The sequence below is a fragment of the Pundamilia nyererei genome, unplaced genomic scaffold (genome assembly GCF_000239375.1).
Source record: "Pundamilia nyererei isolate P.nyererei 1_Seehausen unplaced genomic scaffold, PunNye1.0 scaffold00255, whole genome shotgun sequence".
Taxonomy (NCBI): domain Eukaryota; kingdom Metazoa; phylum Chordata; class Actinopteri; order Cichliformes; family Cichlidae; genus Pundamilia; species Pundamilia nyererei.
In genome coordinates this window covers 131,647-142,821 of record NW_005187656.1, presented here as the reverse complement: position 1 = coordinate 142,821, position 11,175 = coordinate 131,647, and the positions used below count along the sequence as shown (strand labels likewise).

At 40.3% G+C, this 11,175-nt stretch overlaps 2 protein-coding genes across 6 annotated transcripts in view; both read right to left on the bottom strand.

Annotated features, from left to right (window-relative positions):
• Nucleotides 1–1,205, bottom strand: part of tab1 (TGF-beta activated kinase 1/MAP3K7 binding protein 1) — a 31,012-nt gene extending 29,807 nt beyond the window's left edge. Inside the window, exon 1 of one of the 4 annotated variants that reach the window (XM_013915082.1) lies at nucleotides 929–1,205. In XM_013915082.1, coding sequence (XP_013770536.1) covers nucleotides 929–961 — 33 coding nt within the window. In that variant the 5' untranslated portion in view covers nucleotides 962–1,205. The remainder of the gene's footprint in view (nucleotides 1–928) is intronic. The other 3 variants (XM_005749803.2, XM_005749802.1, XM_005749801.2) reach the window with 3 other exon arrangements.
• Nucleotides 1,206–4,458: 3,253 nt separating this feature from the next.
• The window catches only part of syngr1b (synaptogyrin 1b), a 30,107-nt gene continuing 23,390 nt past the window's right edge, over nucleotides 4,459–11,175 (bottom strand). The window contains exons 2-4 of one of the 2 annotated variants that reach the window (XM_005749799.2): nucleotides 9,864–10,101; nucleotides 7,877–8,016; nucleotides 4,459–5,794 (exon numbers count right to left, since the gene is read on the bottom strand). In XM_005749799.2, coding sequence (XP_005749856.1) covers nucleotides 5,579–5,794; nucleotides 7,877–8,016; nucleotides 9,864–10,101 — 594 coding nt within the window. In that variant the 3' untranslated portion in view covers nucleotides 4,459–5,578. Of the gene's footprint in view, nucleotides 5,795–6,150; nucleotides 7,674–7,876; nucleotides 8,017–9,863; nucleotides 10,102–11,175 lie in introns of those variants that run through there. The other variant, XM_005749800.2, reaches the window with a different exon arrangement.

Below are 11,175 nucleotides of genomic sequence, written 5' to 3'. Positions count from 1 at the left end.
CGCTAAGAGCCAGTCCATTTATTTGTTGCAATAGTCCAGTCTTCAACCTGATTGAAATGCTGTGGTGGGGGATGTGCATAAAGAGATACTAATAAACCGAACAATGAAGTCAAACAAAGAAAAGTCAGCCAAAGTTCATCACAATGATGTGGGGTAGTGATAAAGTTGTACACAAAACTTCAACAACTGCTGCTTAAGGTGGTTCAACAAGCTACTGAATCGTGGTCGCTTTCAGACTGCTTCTACATTTGAACTTATTTAACAAGAAGTAATAACAGTGTGTCTGTCATGTGTTGTTGTTCATCTGAGGTTGTATTTACCTGCTCAGAAGGATAAACGGTGTATTTCCGTTTTACCACACCTGTATCTGCCTTACCTTGCCTAAAGTTTTAATGTGAATCATTGACGCCCAGGAGAGACCGATAGCATCTCCGCGTAGGGCAAATGGGAAGCAGTCTATGTAAAATTAAAAGTGTCATAAGATATCTACATACTCACAAAACGACTGAGAAAAGTTAGTCGCTTGGAAAAAGTCGTTTGTGTTGTTCACAATATGGCTAATTACCAGTTTGTGACTCAAGTTTAGCTAATTCACACAGGTTATATGGACCATATCCCAGGCACTGCAACTGCAACAACAGCATCGGTCGTGTTATTGTCTCCTCCTGCTTCAAGTGATAGCGTTTCTCGGTGCTGAATACAGACGCTAATAAATCGTATTAGTCCATTTTTTTTCAATTAAGGTGCCTAGCTAACTGTTAGCCAAACACTCCATGAGCTCAACTAAATTAGCTACACAGGAAGCATTGGACCAAACAACCAGCGATGAACACCGAGAAAAAGACTGTAAGACGCCAGTCTTCAAAAGCAGAGGAACTTTGCACATATTGAGTTACTGAGAGTAACAAACGGCAGGTTTTTCACTTACGCTCTGCATTAAATTCCTACGCTGGGCCGCCATGTTGAACGGAACTCGTTACGTTCACGATTCAGCACAGAGGTAGAAAATCTCAGCTTCAAAGTCTGAAGTTGGAAGGCAAGCTATGCGAGAGTAAAATTGAACTAAAAATATATATCTAAACCGACAGCTAAATTCACCATTACCAGGTAGTATACGGATATGAAACGTATTCACATATTAAAATTATTGTTATCGCGTTTTAACAACAGGAACTGCATACACGTCTTGCTTTCTTATACCCGTCTTTCCTAATTCTTCCACATGCAAGTCTGTGAGCCATGATCCAAATTCAGGGGCTGCGTCCTTTGAAGGATATCGGAGACGGTAAGATTTACACTCGTCTGCTAAATTGCTTCAGCAATTCTGATGGTATTTGAAGGCAGCATATAACGTCAAGCTCGTTTGTTTGTTTGGGCTTTTTTAAAATCTCTTTCTAAGCGTGCTTTGTATTTCCATAATACATTTTTGATGTGCCTCATTTATAAAGTGGAAAAGATAAGTAAATAATAATAAACAGAAAAAAAACTGTTTAAATAAATAATAAAACGACAAAAAGAAAGGAAGAAAAACTCCCGACTTCTGCTTTTTTGCTGAACCGGATTTCTTTGACAATACCGCCACCATGTGTTTACCATAAACTACCTCTACCTACCACTTTTTGCTTTACACTTTTTATGTTTATTGTGATTGTAATTTCTTAACTAGACTACCATACTAAACTTCTATATATTCAATCGCCTTTCCAAAAAAGTAGCACACATTCTTAATTTAGTCTTTTGTGCTTGGACTATCTATTTTTCCATATTATAAAATTAGCCACACATGCGCTTAGCAGCTTTACTCTTCTCGAATTAACTATTTTAAAAGTACATTAACAGTGTGAACTAAAACAAAAGAAAGAGCAAGTTTAAAGAAAAAAAAAAAGCTGAATAACTGCATTAAATTAAAAGCTGTCTTGCAGTTGAACTCGCGGGTAAAACTCCTGCCAGCAGGGGGAGCTGTGTCTTATAAATAGTGGACGAACCAGCCTGCTTGTGACCATTTACAGCTTTGAAAAATACATGGATAAACGTTTCCTGCATAAGTAAGCTCACCCCAGGTGAAAAGTTGATGTTTTTCAGCATTCTCTATAAAGGTCTAAGAGAGATACAACATTTAGAAGTTAAATCTTGAGCCACCCCCACATCAAGTGGTCTTCAGCAATAGTTCTCCATGCTTTCTGACAGTCTTTCAAAATATTTCTTTTGCCATTGAGTGATTTATTTATTTATTTTTTTAAACCTCATTTTCCGTCCAGTCTTTGTGCACGACTATTTTCACAGGAATGTTTTTGTTTCGTGTCATTGTTAAGCCACTTAGCCCGTGAATGATAGAAATAAAACATGTAAAATAATTTGCAAAGACCTGTTGCTGGCATATCCCAGCAATATGTTTAGTGTGCCCTCAGAAAATGTGAGGACACTGGATAAGAGGAGGACAAGATGTGAAGTGGCAGGCCTAAAAAATATCTACACGAGATGAATAAGATCTGTAAGTCATTTCGTTGATCCATCTGCTGTTCAACGAAACCTCATCAGAAACTGTTTGAGTGAACGGGTGGCTGACAAGAAGCCATTTTTAAGGAAGGGAAGAGAAAAGAAAAAAACGATTGGACTGTAAATCAGTGCCAACAGGTATCACAGTGAGTGTCTGCAGCCACCTGTAAAACCCAGTGGACGCTCTGTCCTTTTTGGGGGGCAGCATTTCAATCAGAGCTGTGGGGATCTTGTCAAAACTGCTAAAATTATGAACTCAGAGAAGTACTATTAGAGCTTGAGCCAGATACAATAGCATCGGGAAAGCGTCTGATTGGGAAAGGATTCATTTTTCAGCACAAAAACAACCACACACACACACACTGCCAATGTATTTTAATTCTGAGGGTTGGCTCATAAAGTTTGCTGTAATCCAAAAATCCAACACCAGAGATTCTCATCTCATCTTGCATTTTTGTTCAGTATTTTCTTTATTTTTATTGGTTAAAACCACATCAGAAACATACATTTGTACACAATTGTTTTTTCTTTAATCTTAATTTGCTTCATTTCACAGAGGAACATCACACATTTCTACGTCTACACAGATGTACAGCATAAAGTATATATGTGCATATATACTTTGATAATTTGGTCACATTTTCCGTAGCCATATATATATGTATGCATATTTTAATATTTAATATTGTTATCCCCAAAATAAAAACTTCTCCTTACCTCGAGAGCAACACAAAGGATGAGGCATGGATAACCTCACCATATATCTTATCACAATAACACTCAACAGACCACAGAGCTTTCTTTCTTTTGTCTTTTTTAAATATAGAACTAACTTAATGCCCTAAAATAAAGCAGAATCTTTTTCAAACACTGTTATATACTCAATTATAGATTTACATATGTTTATACAGACAGATACACTGGAGAAAAATGGAGCACAAAAAATGGAGCGATGCATGTTCATAAATATTGAGGATGCCTGCAGATTTGTTGACAACGAGCGGAAAACACACACAAGTTTTCCGCAGACCTGCTGATAAGGAACGCTCTATACTGATGACAAACGCTTGCTTTTGTAAAGTGGTTTGACGTGCTCAAGGACAAAACAGGACCAAATTTGTTTTGCTGTACATTAAGACTTTGAAAGAGAGCATCAGTGTGTTGTGGAGGCTTGTGTTCCTGCGTGATGGATTCTGCTTGGCAGTCAGCACTAAGGCAACAATTGAGGACAGAAAAAGCTTCACAGGGAAACATAAAAACATTTCAAGGAAAAAAGGACAAATTTCAATACAAACACAGTCTCATTATACAGGGGAGGGGATTAGTTGCCTGATACGCCACTGCTGCTTGTTTATCTATGCTGATATCCTGTAATGGCCCATCGACGAGTTCTGTCAGCAAAAACTTGTGTTCGCAGCATCGATAGGCTGTGAACCTGTGCGTGCGTGTCTGTTTGGGAGCGTTTTAGCTATCGCACTTATTTTGCTGACCGACTGAAGACCTCACAAGTTGAAGGCAGTGTGGTCACAAGCATTGATCAGCTACAGGGTGACCTGCCGATAGTTTCTAATCCACCCCCTGCCCCCAAACCCCGAGTTAACACCTCCAGTAAAACCTGGCGTGTTTGCACTCTGTAGCTCCTTCCCAAGGATGAAGTGAACCCACTGATGTTTGTCTGCCTAACTGCAGATCACCACCTGTTACCTATGCATCCAAAATCTGGGGGATGCCCAAGATTTCTTTGTGGAGGTTTTTTTTTTTTGACAAAAAGACAGATAAACTTGCCAGAATTGATGACATTAATTTCTTCTGATTATTACAGTGTTTGTCACATGGGATAAAAATCACCACCTAAATGCAGAAGCTGTTGTAAAGATCACAAAGTCAACTGAGCTGATCGTTGGTGTAAGTCTTAAATGTAAAATGTCATAATCTCTCCCTGTTCTTTTTAAAAGTACGCTCTGTTTTTGTTGTACTGACCTTTAACAATATGTTTTCTTTACATTATTTATTGTCACGGGCACATTATTTTGTGCACATAACCAGGGGTTAAAGTGGGTCTTAACAATTTTCTGGTACCTTGAGTTAATAAATAATAAATGATTGTGGAATGAGTCATTCTTCTTATGCTTCAGCCTGGTGTTACTTCCAGTGATGGCCTGGAGACACTTGCTCAGTAGTAAGAAAATAACAACACACCACAGAGCTTTTACACATTAACACGTCCCCTTTTCCTTCTCATCCCTGTGATGTGTTCATGGTGCAGATGTAAAGTTGTGGTCGTGGTACTTCAGCATCTTCCTCGCACTAAAGACGAGGAGAATAAATGGAGCAACTTAGTGTACTTCCCAGAGAGAATTTCATCTCTGAGATGAAATTTAAAGCTGTAATAAAATTGGTTTCAGAGTTTTAAAATCTACACGTGTTGTCAAACTAATGGAAGTATACTCATTTTAGACAGTCAAAGACTGCAGGTTAGTGTAGTTAGTTTGCAGTTCTGTGATAGAGCTTACAATGATGCACTGTGTTAGACTGTTATAGGCTGTGGTGTTGTGGTGTTAGCTTACATCAGGTGTAGCAGACATCAATTTACATTTAAGGTGATGGCGTGGTGCACACTTACTCATAGAATCCGATCTTTTTATACTAACTTTTTACTGTCTAGGTGAAATCAGCCGTACATGCAGCTGCTTACATCTTGTGAATAACAGTGAATATCGAGTCACAGCATGAGCACAAAGAAAAATCTGCTGGAACTCAAAAACCAAACAAGGATTTTATGTGAATTATTTCAAAGTAAATCTTTTCTCCCCATGCTGCACCGCTACACCCGATCTTCAGGTCTCCTCACCTGCCAGATCCCACTTTAACCCCTGCGCGTAACAATAAAAACAGTAAATTGTAGCAATAAATTTGCAACTCAAAACTTGAGGTTGTTGGATCTAGGATGTGATAAAAGATCTGCCCAATACACCAAGTAATGGATTCAGTGTTTCTTGTGTAACACAAAACAGCACAAATATTATTTTGAAGTAGAAACCTTGGACAACTTCATCAGCATACATAAATGTCTCCTAACATCTCAGTATTCTTGACGCTGGTAGCCTCCGGATCCATCGAAGGCCCCGTCACTGTTGGTCTGGCCTCCTCCTCCTCCCGGGCTCTCCAGGTCATCCCCACCGAATGAGGTGTAGGGAGCTCCGGCTGCATCCTGGCTGGGGTCTGTGTAGTCCTGGGAGAAGAGGGCCGAGTCGGCCCCTAGCTTGTATCTCTGGAAGGCCAGGAAAGACTGGCCCGCCTTGGCGATGAGGATCGTAAATGGGAAAGGACGAGGAGATGAATAGGAGGCGATTGAAGACAGATGATGAAACAGAGACGGGACGATGTTAGTGTGAGGAAGGGAGGGGTCAGACAACAAAAGACAGGACACAGTGGTTAGTTGGCTGGAAAGCTTGACAACATTATTAGACAGCTTTAGTGAATCAGTCACAGTGAATTACTTCCTCAAGCAGCAGCACAAAAAACGCTGCTTGTACATCGTGTAGCTCTAGAAGAAGAGCACGAGTTCCCCTTGTGTTGATAATTCAGAAAGGAAATCGTGGGACAAGCCAGAGGTAAAACAGAGCAACACAGAGAAAGTTAAAATGATTCAAGTTACACGAGGAGATTTTCTTTATTATCGACTGCTCAGATGTTGCAGACACTTGAATAGCTGCAATACTTTTGAACCTTTTTTGATTTTATAAGTCGATACATGACAGCGCATCAGGCCAGCTAACTGTCCAAAAGAAAACGTTCCACAGCACATACTTAGAGGAAATTTGCACTCATTGCAGTCTGAGTTACATGGACTGAACCCTGAATATTTCAGACTTTTTTTGTAAATATGAATATAGAACATTTTATTAGCACCCGCATAATAAAACTTAGCCATAAAAGACAATGAATATTAAATGTTAAATGACTAAAATTGAAGCTCTAACACACCTCTACCATCTAAATTTAATAAAATGAAAGTGAAAGAGGGAGCCTGTGTGTGCAAACACAGAGGAAACTGACACCCCTATAAAATGTGTTAAATATGCTGGAGTCTGTAGCGAGACGACTCAGCTTAGCTTGTGTTCTCACTGTAAACGAGGCGAAACAGTTCTCGCTCCATCTGAACTTAACATCTTCCAACAGAAAGCTCTTTAACATTTCTCTGCTTGATTGATTGAGCCTGAAGTCCTTCTACTGGAGAAACTGTCCAGCACATAAACAAAGTCGGTCATCTTGAAACAAGTTTGGTGTTACTAAGCATTAGCTAAATTAGCTTTCATTTCACTTGTCAGCAGTACATAGAGTCAGCAATCAGATCTTACACAACAGGAAAGGCTTAAAACATCCCCTATAAGTTACACTTCCACCAACGTCTGAGTGCTGTCGAATTCTCCCATTGATTTCAATCGAGGATTTTGAGTGCAACATATCTGTGTAATAATATATCTGAAAATAACCATCTCAACACTGCAATGTGCTCTAGATTGTGAGTAAGTATACATCAAATTATTAGTTTAAGTGAGGAACTGAAAATTAGGGGGTGGGGGTGTAAGCAATTAATAATTTTATAAAAACTCATTACAATTAAGGACGTGAAAAAATGGTGTCCAGTCCTAAAAACTGAGACAGCAATTGCTCAGGGCTCCAGGTTTGGTGTTGCAGATACTCTGACTGTAACATCTGTTTCAACAAAAAAATTAAAAAAAATAATTTGGTGAAGCTTTTCTTCTTAAATAAAATGAGTCTTTCATGAAATTCCAACAGAAAAAGCTCTGATTTCACACCTGAGATATTTAGAGCTGCACGTGTAAATTTAGCTGTTGAGTGTCTTGCGCTGATGAATGATAAGGTCAGCCTGCTTGTTAATGTGGGTGTTTGGAGGTGTTTGGATTAGTAAGTCTGCTTTTATGTCTCTGTGTCAGCAACGGCAGTATTTGCTGTAAGAGGGCGCCCAAATCAAGTGCAGTCTCAGTAAAGAAAGAGGAGCGTGTAGGACCTGCTGCAGATGGTTAAGGCAACAAAGAGAGAAGATAAAGTCAAACAAAAGACTGATGAGGCTGAGGAGGGAACAGCTTGGTGTATTCCTCTTCAAATGACACATTCTTTAACTTCTCCATAGAGAAGAGAGCCTGGGCCCCCTGTTGGAACAATATTTGTACAGTCATGAGTTCACATGTCAGAAACAGTAAGCAGTACTAAAAAAAAGATGAAGGGAGACACATTTATATAGCTCCCTGGCTATATAAGCAAGCTGAGGATAAAAGCCAAATAAGATTCAAAGTTTGAGGTTGTCAGTCCCGTCTTTGGTTACAGCACCGCATCAGGCCATTAAGCTCCTTACCCAAGTGAAGATGGAGAAGAAGGAGAAGGTGATGGCTGCTCGGGCAGCGTCCCCTCTCTCTTTAAATTGGTTGTCCTCAGACACCTGCCACTGGTTGGCCAAGAAACAGAAACCCACAAACCACATGAAGGACCAGAATGCTGGAATAAGAAAAAAAACACAGAGATTCGGAGTAAAATTACTAAGAAATTCCTCTTGCTTAACTCCAAAATAACAGAATGGAACTCGTGTTGCAACTCAGTATGAGCAAATTACAATGTTTACAACTGAATTCATCTGTTAAAAGACTAGTTTAAGTATTTACAGTACTTACTTGATTAGATTACATCTGCATGGCTGTTTAGTTAGAATATGCACTAACAGCAGGGGAGAATAGGTAGCTGTCTTATAAAGGTGACAAAACTCAGCCAATCACCACCTTCACCTATAAGCTACTGGTTGATGAATATGTTGTATAACTGTAATTAAGCCAAACTAAACGTTCCCACCTGTTTCAACTCTTTTAGCTTAGCTAGACTAAGTTCCTGCTGCCATTTGTTTAACAAAACAAGAACTGTTTTACTGAAGACTCTCATAAAAAAAGAGATATTTCTCAAATTGTCGAACACATAGTGCAGAAAAACAAAGCTCAGGTACCACAGCTGGATGACTAAAGCAGGTAATTAAGTCAGCATAAGAATGAAAAGGTGGAGGCAATCAACTGAGAACAGCAATGGGCCCCAAAATGAGCCCTGTGGTACGCAAGATGAGCAGTCAGACAGCAGGATTTACTCATAAAATCAGATATGATTCTTTCCTGCTGGCTGGGGGGAACTGGAAGACGAGAGAGAAATTAAAAGAGCTGGAGTGTGGAGGCAATGTATAAAGCCTAATCAGAAACGCCCAGGGATTATCAGGTTCCCTTATTTCTTCAGTGTGGAAACCATCTCATATTACAACAGATACGGCAAGAGAAATCAGAGAGTCAGAGAGTGTAGGTGACGAAAACAGGGAGGGCGAACTCTGTCTGTGACAGGAACTACCTCATTAACCGATCCGACACTTCACTGTCCTGTCATTATTTTTGAGTTCATTGCAGTAGCAGTGCAGTGGAGAAGTAGTGGAAGCCACTGTCAGGGACGCCAACGCACAACATCTCAGAGACTTGTTAGTGTCAGATGAGTACTTGTCTACTTATTATCCCTGTCACACATCTCTCCTTTTGTTGTAATAACCTAACTGCACGGCATTTTTATACATTACAAAAATCGCTGACAGGTTTTTGTTAGGTAGTATATTTCGAGCGGCTGGGATAATTTGCACAAAAAAAGGCCTATTTGGTTCGAGCATCCATGGGAAGTGAATTTAGGTATTTATGAAAGCTGTTTGTAGGAGTCTTTGTTGATCTCCAGACAAACAGACCCAGAGACTCATTGGCAATCACCTGTTGCTTGGAAGAAATGTGAACTCCATGAACAGATAGCAAGTGGTTGCTGACGCTTGTTATGCGAAACTGGTCGCAAAGAGGTATACGGTGCAAATACCCTTGTGATTGCTTTGGTTGCTAGCAGATTCCCACAGTTACTGTATTGTAGATGGAAGATGAAGTCTTGTTTGCAAACACTTGCCAACTACTCCCCAAGCAAAACTGTGAAACTGAAAAAAGTGTGGCGCAAACTGGAAATGTAGCACGCTCACCTTCAAAGTAAAGTTGCACCTTTTGACTCGTAGAAGTAAGGCGGGATTTTTATGAGTAGTTGGCAATCTGCTACCGACCAATCAATCAAGTTTTTTGGTGCAGCACCGTCTCTGCGGCTGGTATCACCCAGCAACAGACAGCAACCACTCACCAACTTGCATGTGATTGCACATGTTCCCCAAACCAGTCTCTAGGTCTGTGTAACTGAGGCTTTAGCACATCTGAAGGTAAAAATCCAAACTCAAACAAAATACTTCACAACTATAAAGTATTGTAAAGAAATACGGTATGAAAAAACAATGTGTTTACCTGACAACCCAATATCAGCCAGCACAGCTTTCTTGCGGTCTTTGACGCTGCTGATCTGAGGGAAATAGATGTCCAGAGCCAGGAAGCCCACACAGCAAAGAAATGCCATGGAGCCCATAAACACCCCATAATTGCAGGCGTTTTGGTTGCGGTTGAAGATGCAGTACTCCTCCTCTTCTTTGGCCTGGTTGATGTAGCCCTCATTGGCGATGCAGCCGAAGATCACAATGGAGAAGAGCTGGAAAGGAGAGAAGAAGGGATGAAAATGCACGAACAGATATGACTTTCAGGACTGTGGTAGAGTTTACAAGGCAGAATTTAATGTCAGCACCTTTAGAACATCTGAACTGAGTGTGTACCATAGTGGCTCTGTAAAGTGCTTCTATATGTAAAGCAGCTTTGAAGTTTGCTACTGAATTCAGAAGTCAATGTTTCCATATTTTGAGCATTTGGAATGAGTGTCGTCACATTTGCCTCCACCTGGTTGCTCAAAAGTTGAAAGTCGAGTATTCAAATGGCGTCCCACTTCGTACACGTCAAACTTCTCTGGGAACTTCACAAACAGGTGCCACTATTATGTATGGCTTTTCTTAACTTCTTGTCCACACAGAATTGCCAAAGGCTGGAGCCTATCCCAGACAGCACTAGGCGAGAAGTGTAGTACACCCCGTGTAGTGTCACTAGTTCTTTACAGAGACAACCAACCATTCGTATGTCATTGTTTGTCTTTACCAAGATTGTGTCAATCCTTATAATATTTCCATGCTGCTGACTGAGTGTAAATAGCAAGAGAACCATCAATCGGACTTTCCTGCTTTATATTAGAGATGGACCGATCCGATATTACGTATCGGTATCGGTCCGATACTGACGTAAATCACTGGATCGGATATCGGAGAGAAATAAAAAAATGTAATCCGATCCATTAAATATAAAAAAAGCACCTCACAAAACTTGCTACACGGCGTAACTCGGCTCATAACCGTAGCACGTCGGAGCAGTGTGCTCACGTGATAGAGCAGCTGTGTGTATTTGAAGCCTCGCTACCAAACCAGCATTTCATCTCTGAGAAAGTTATCCCAGAGAGAAGTAAAGCAAGTGTGTAAGTTCATCTCTGAATGTTTGTAAAGCATTCCCGCGTTAAGCTTAACAACCAATACCTGGAGCGACTGCCTCTTCTTGCTGCTACTTCAATCGTGAAACTGCTTAATGATCAGCTGATCGGCTTTTCTGTTGCGACTCCGTCTCTCTTGTTTGTTTATCGCCCACTTCGCGCCAGAAAGAGGAAACCAGCGGCTGAACAACAGCAGCA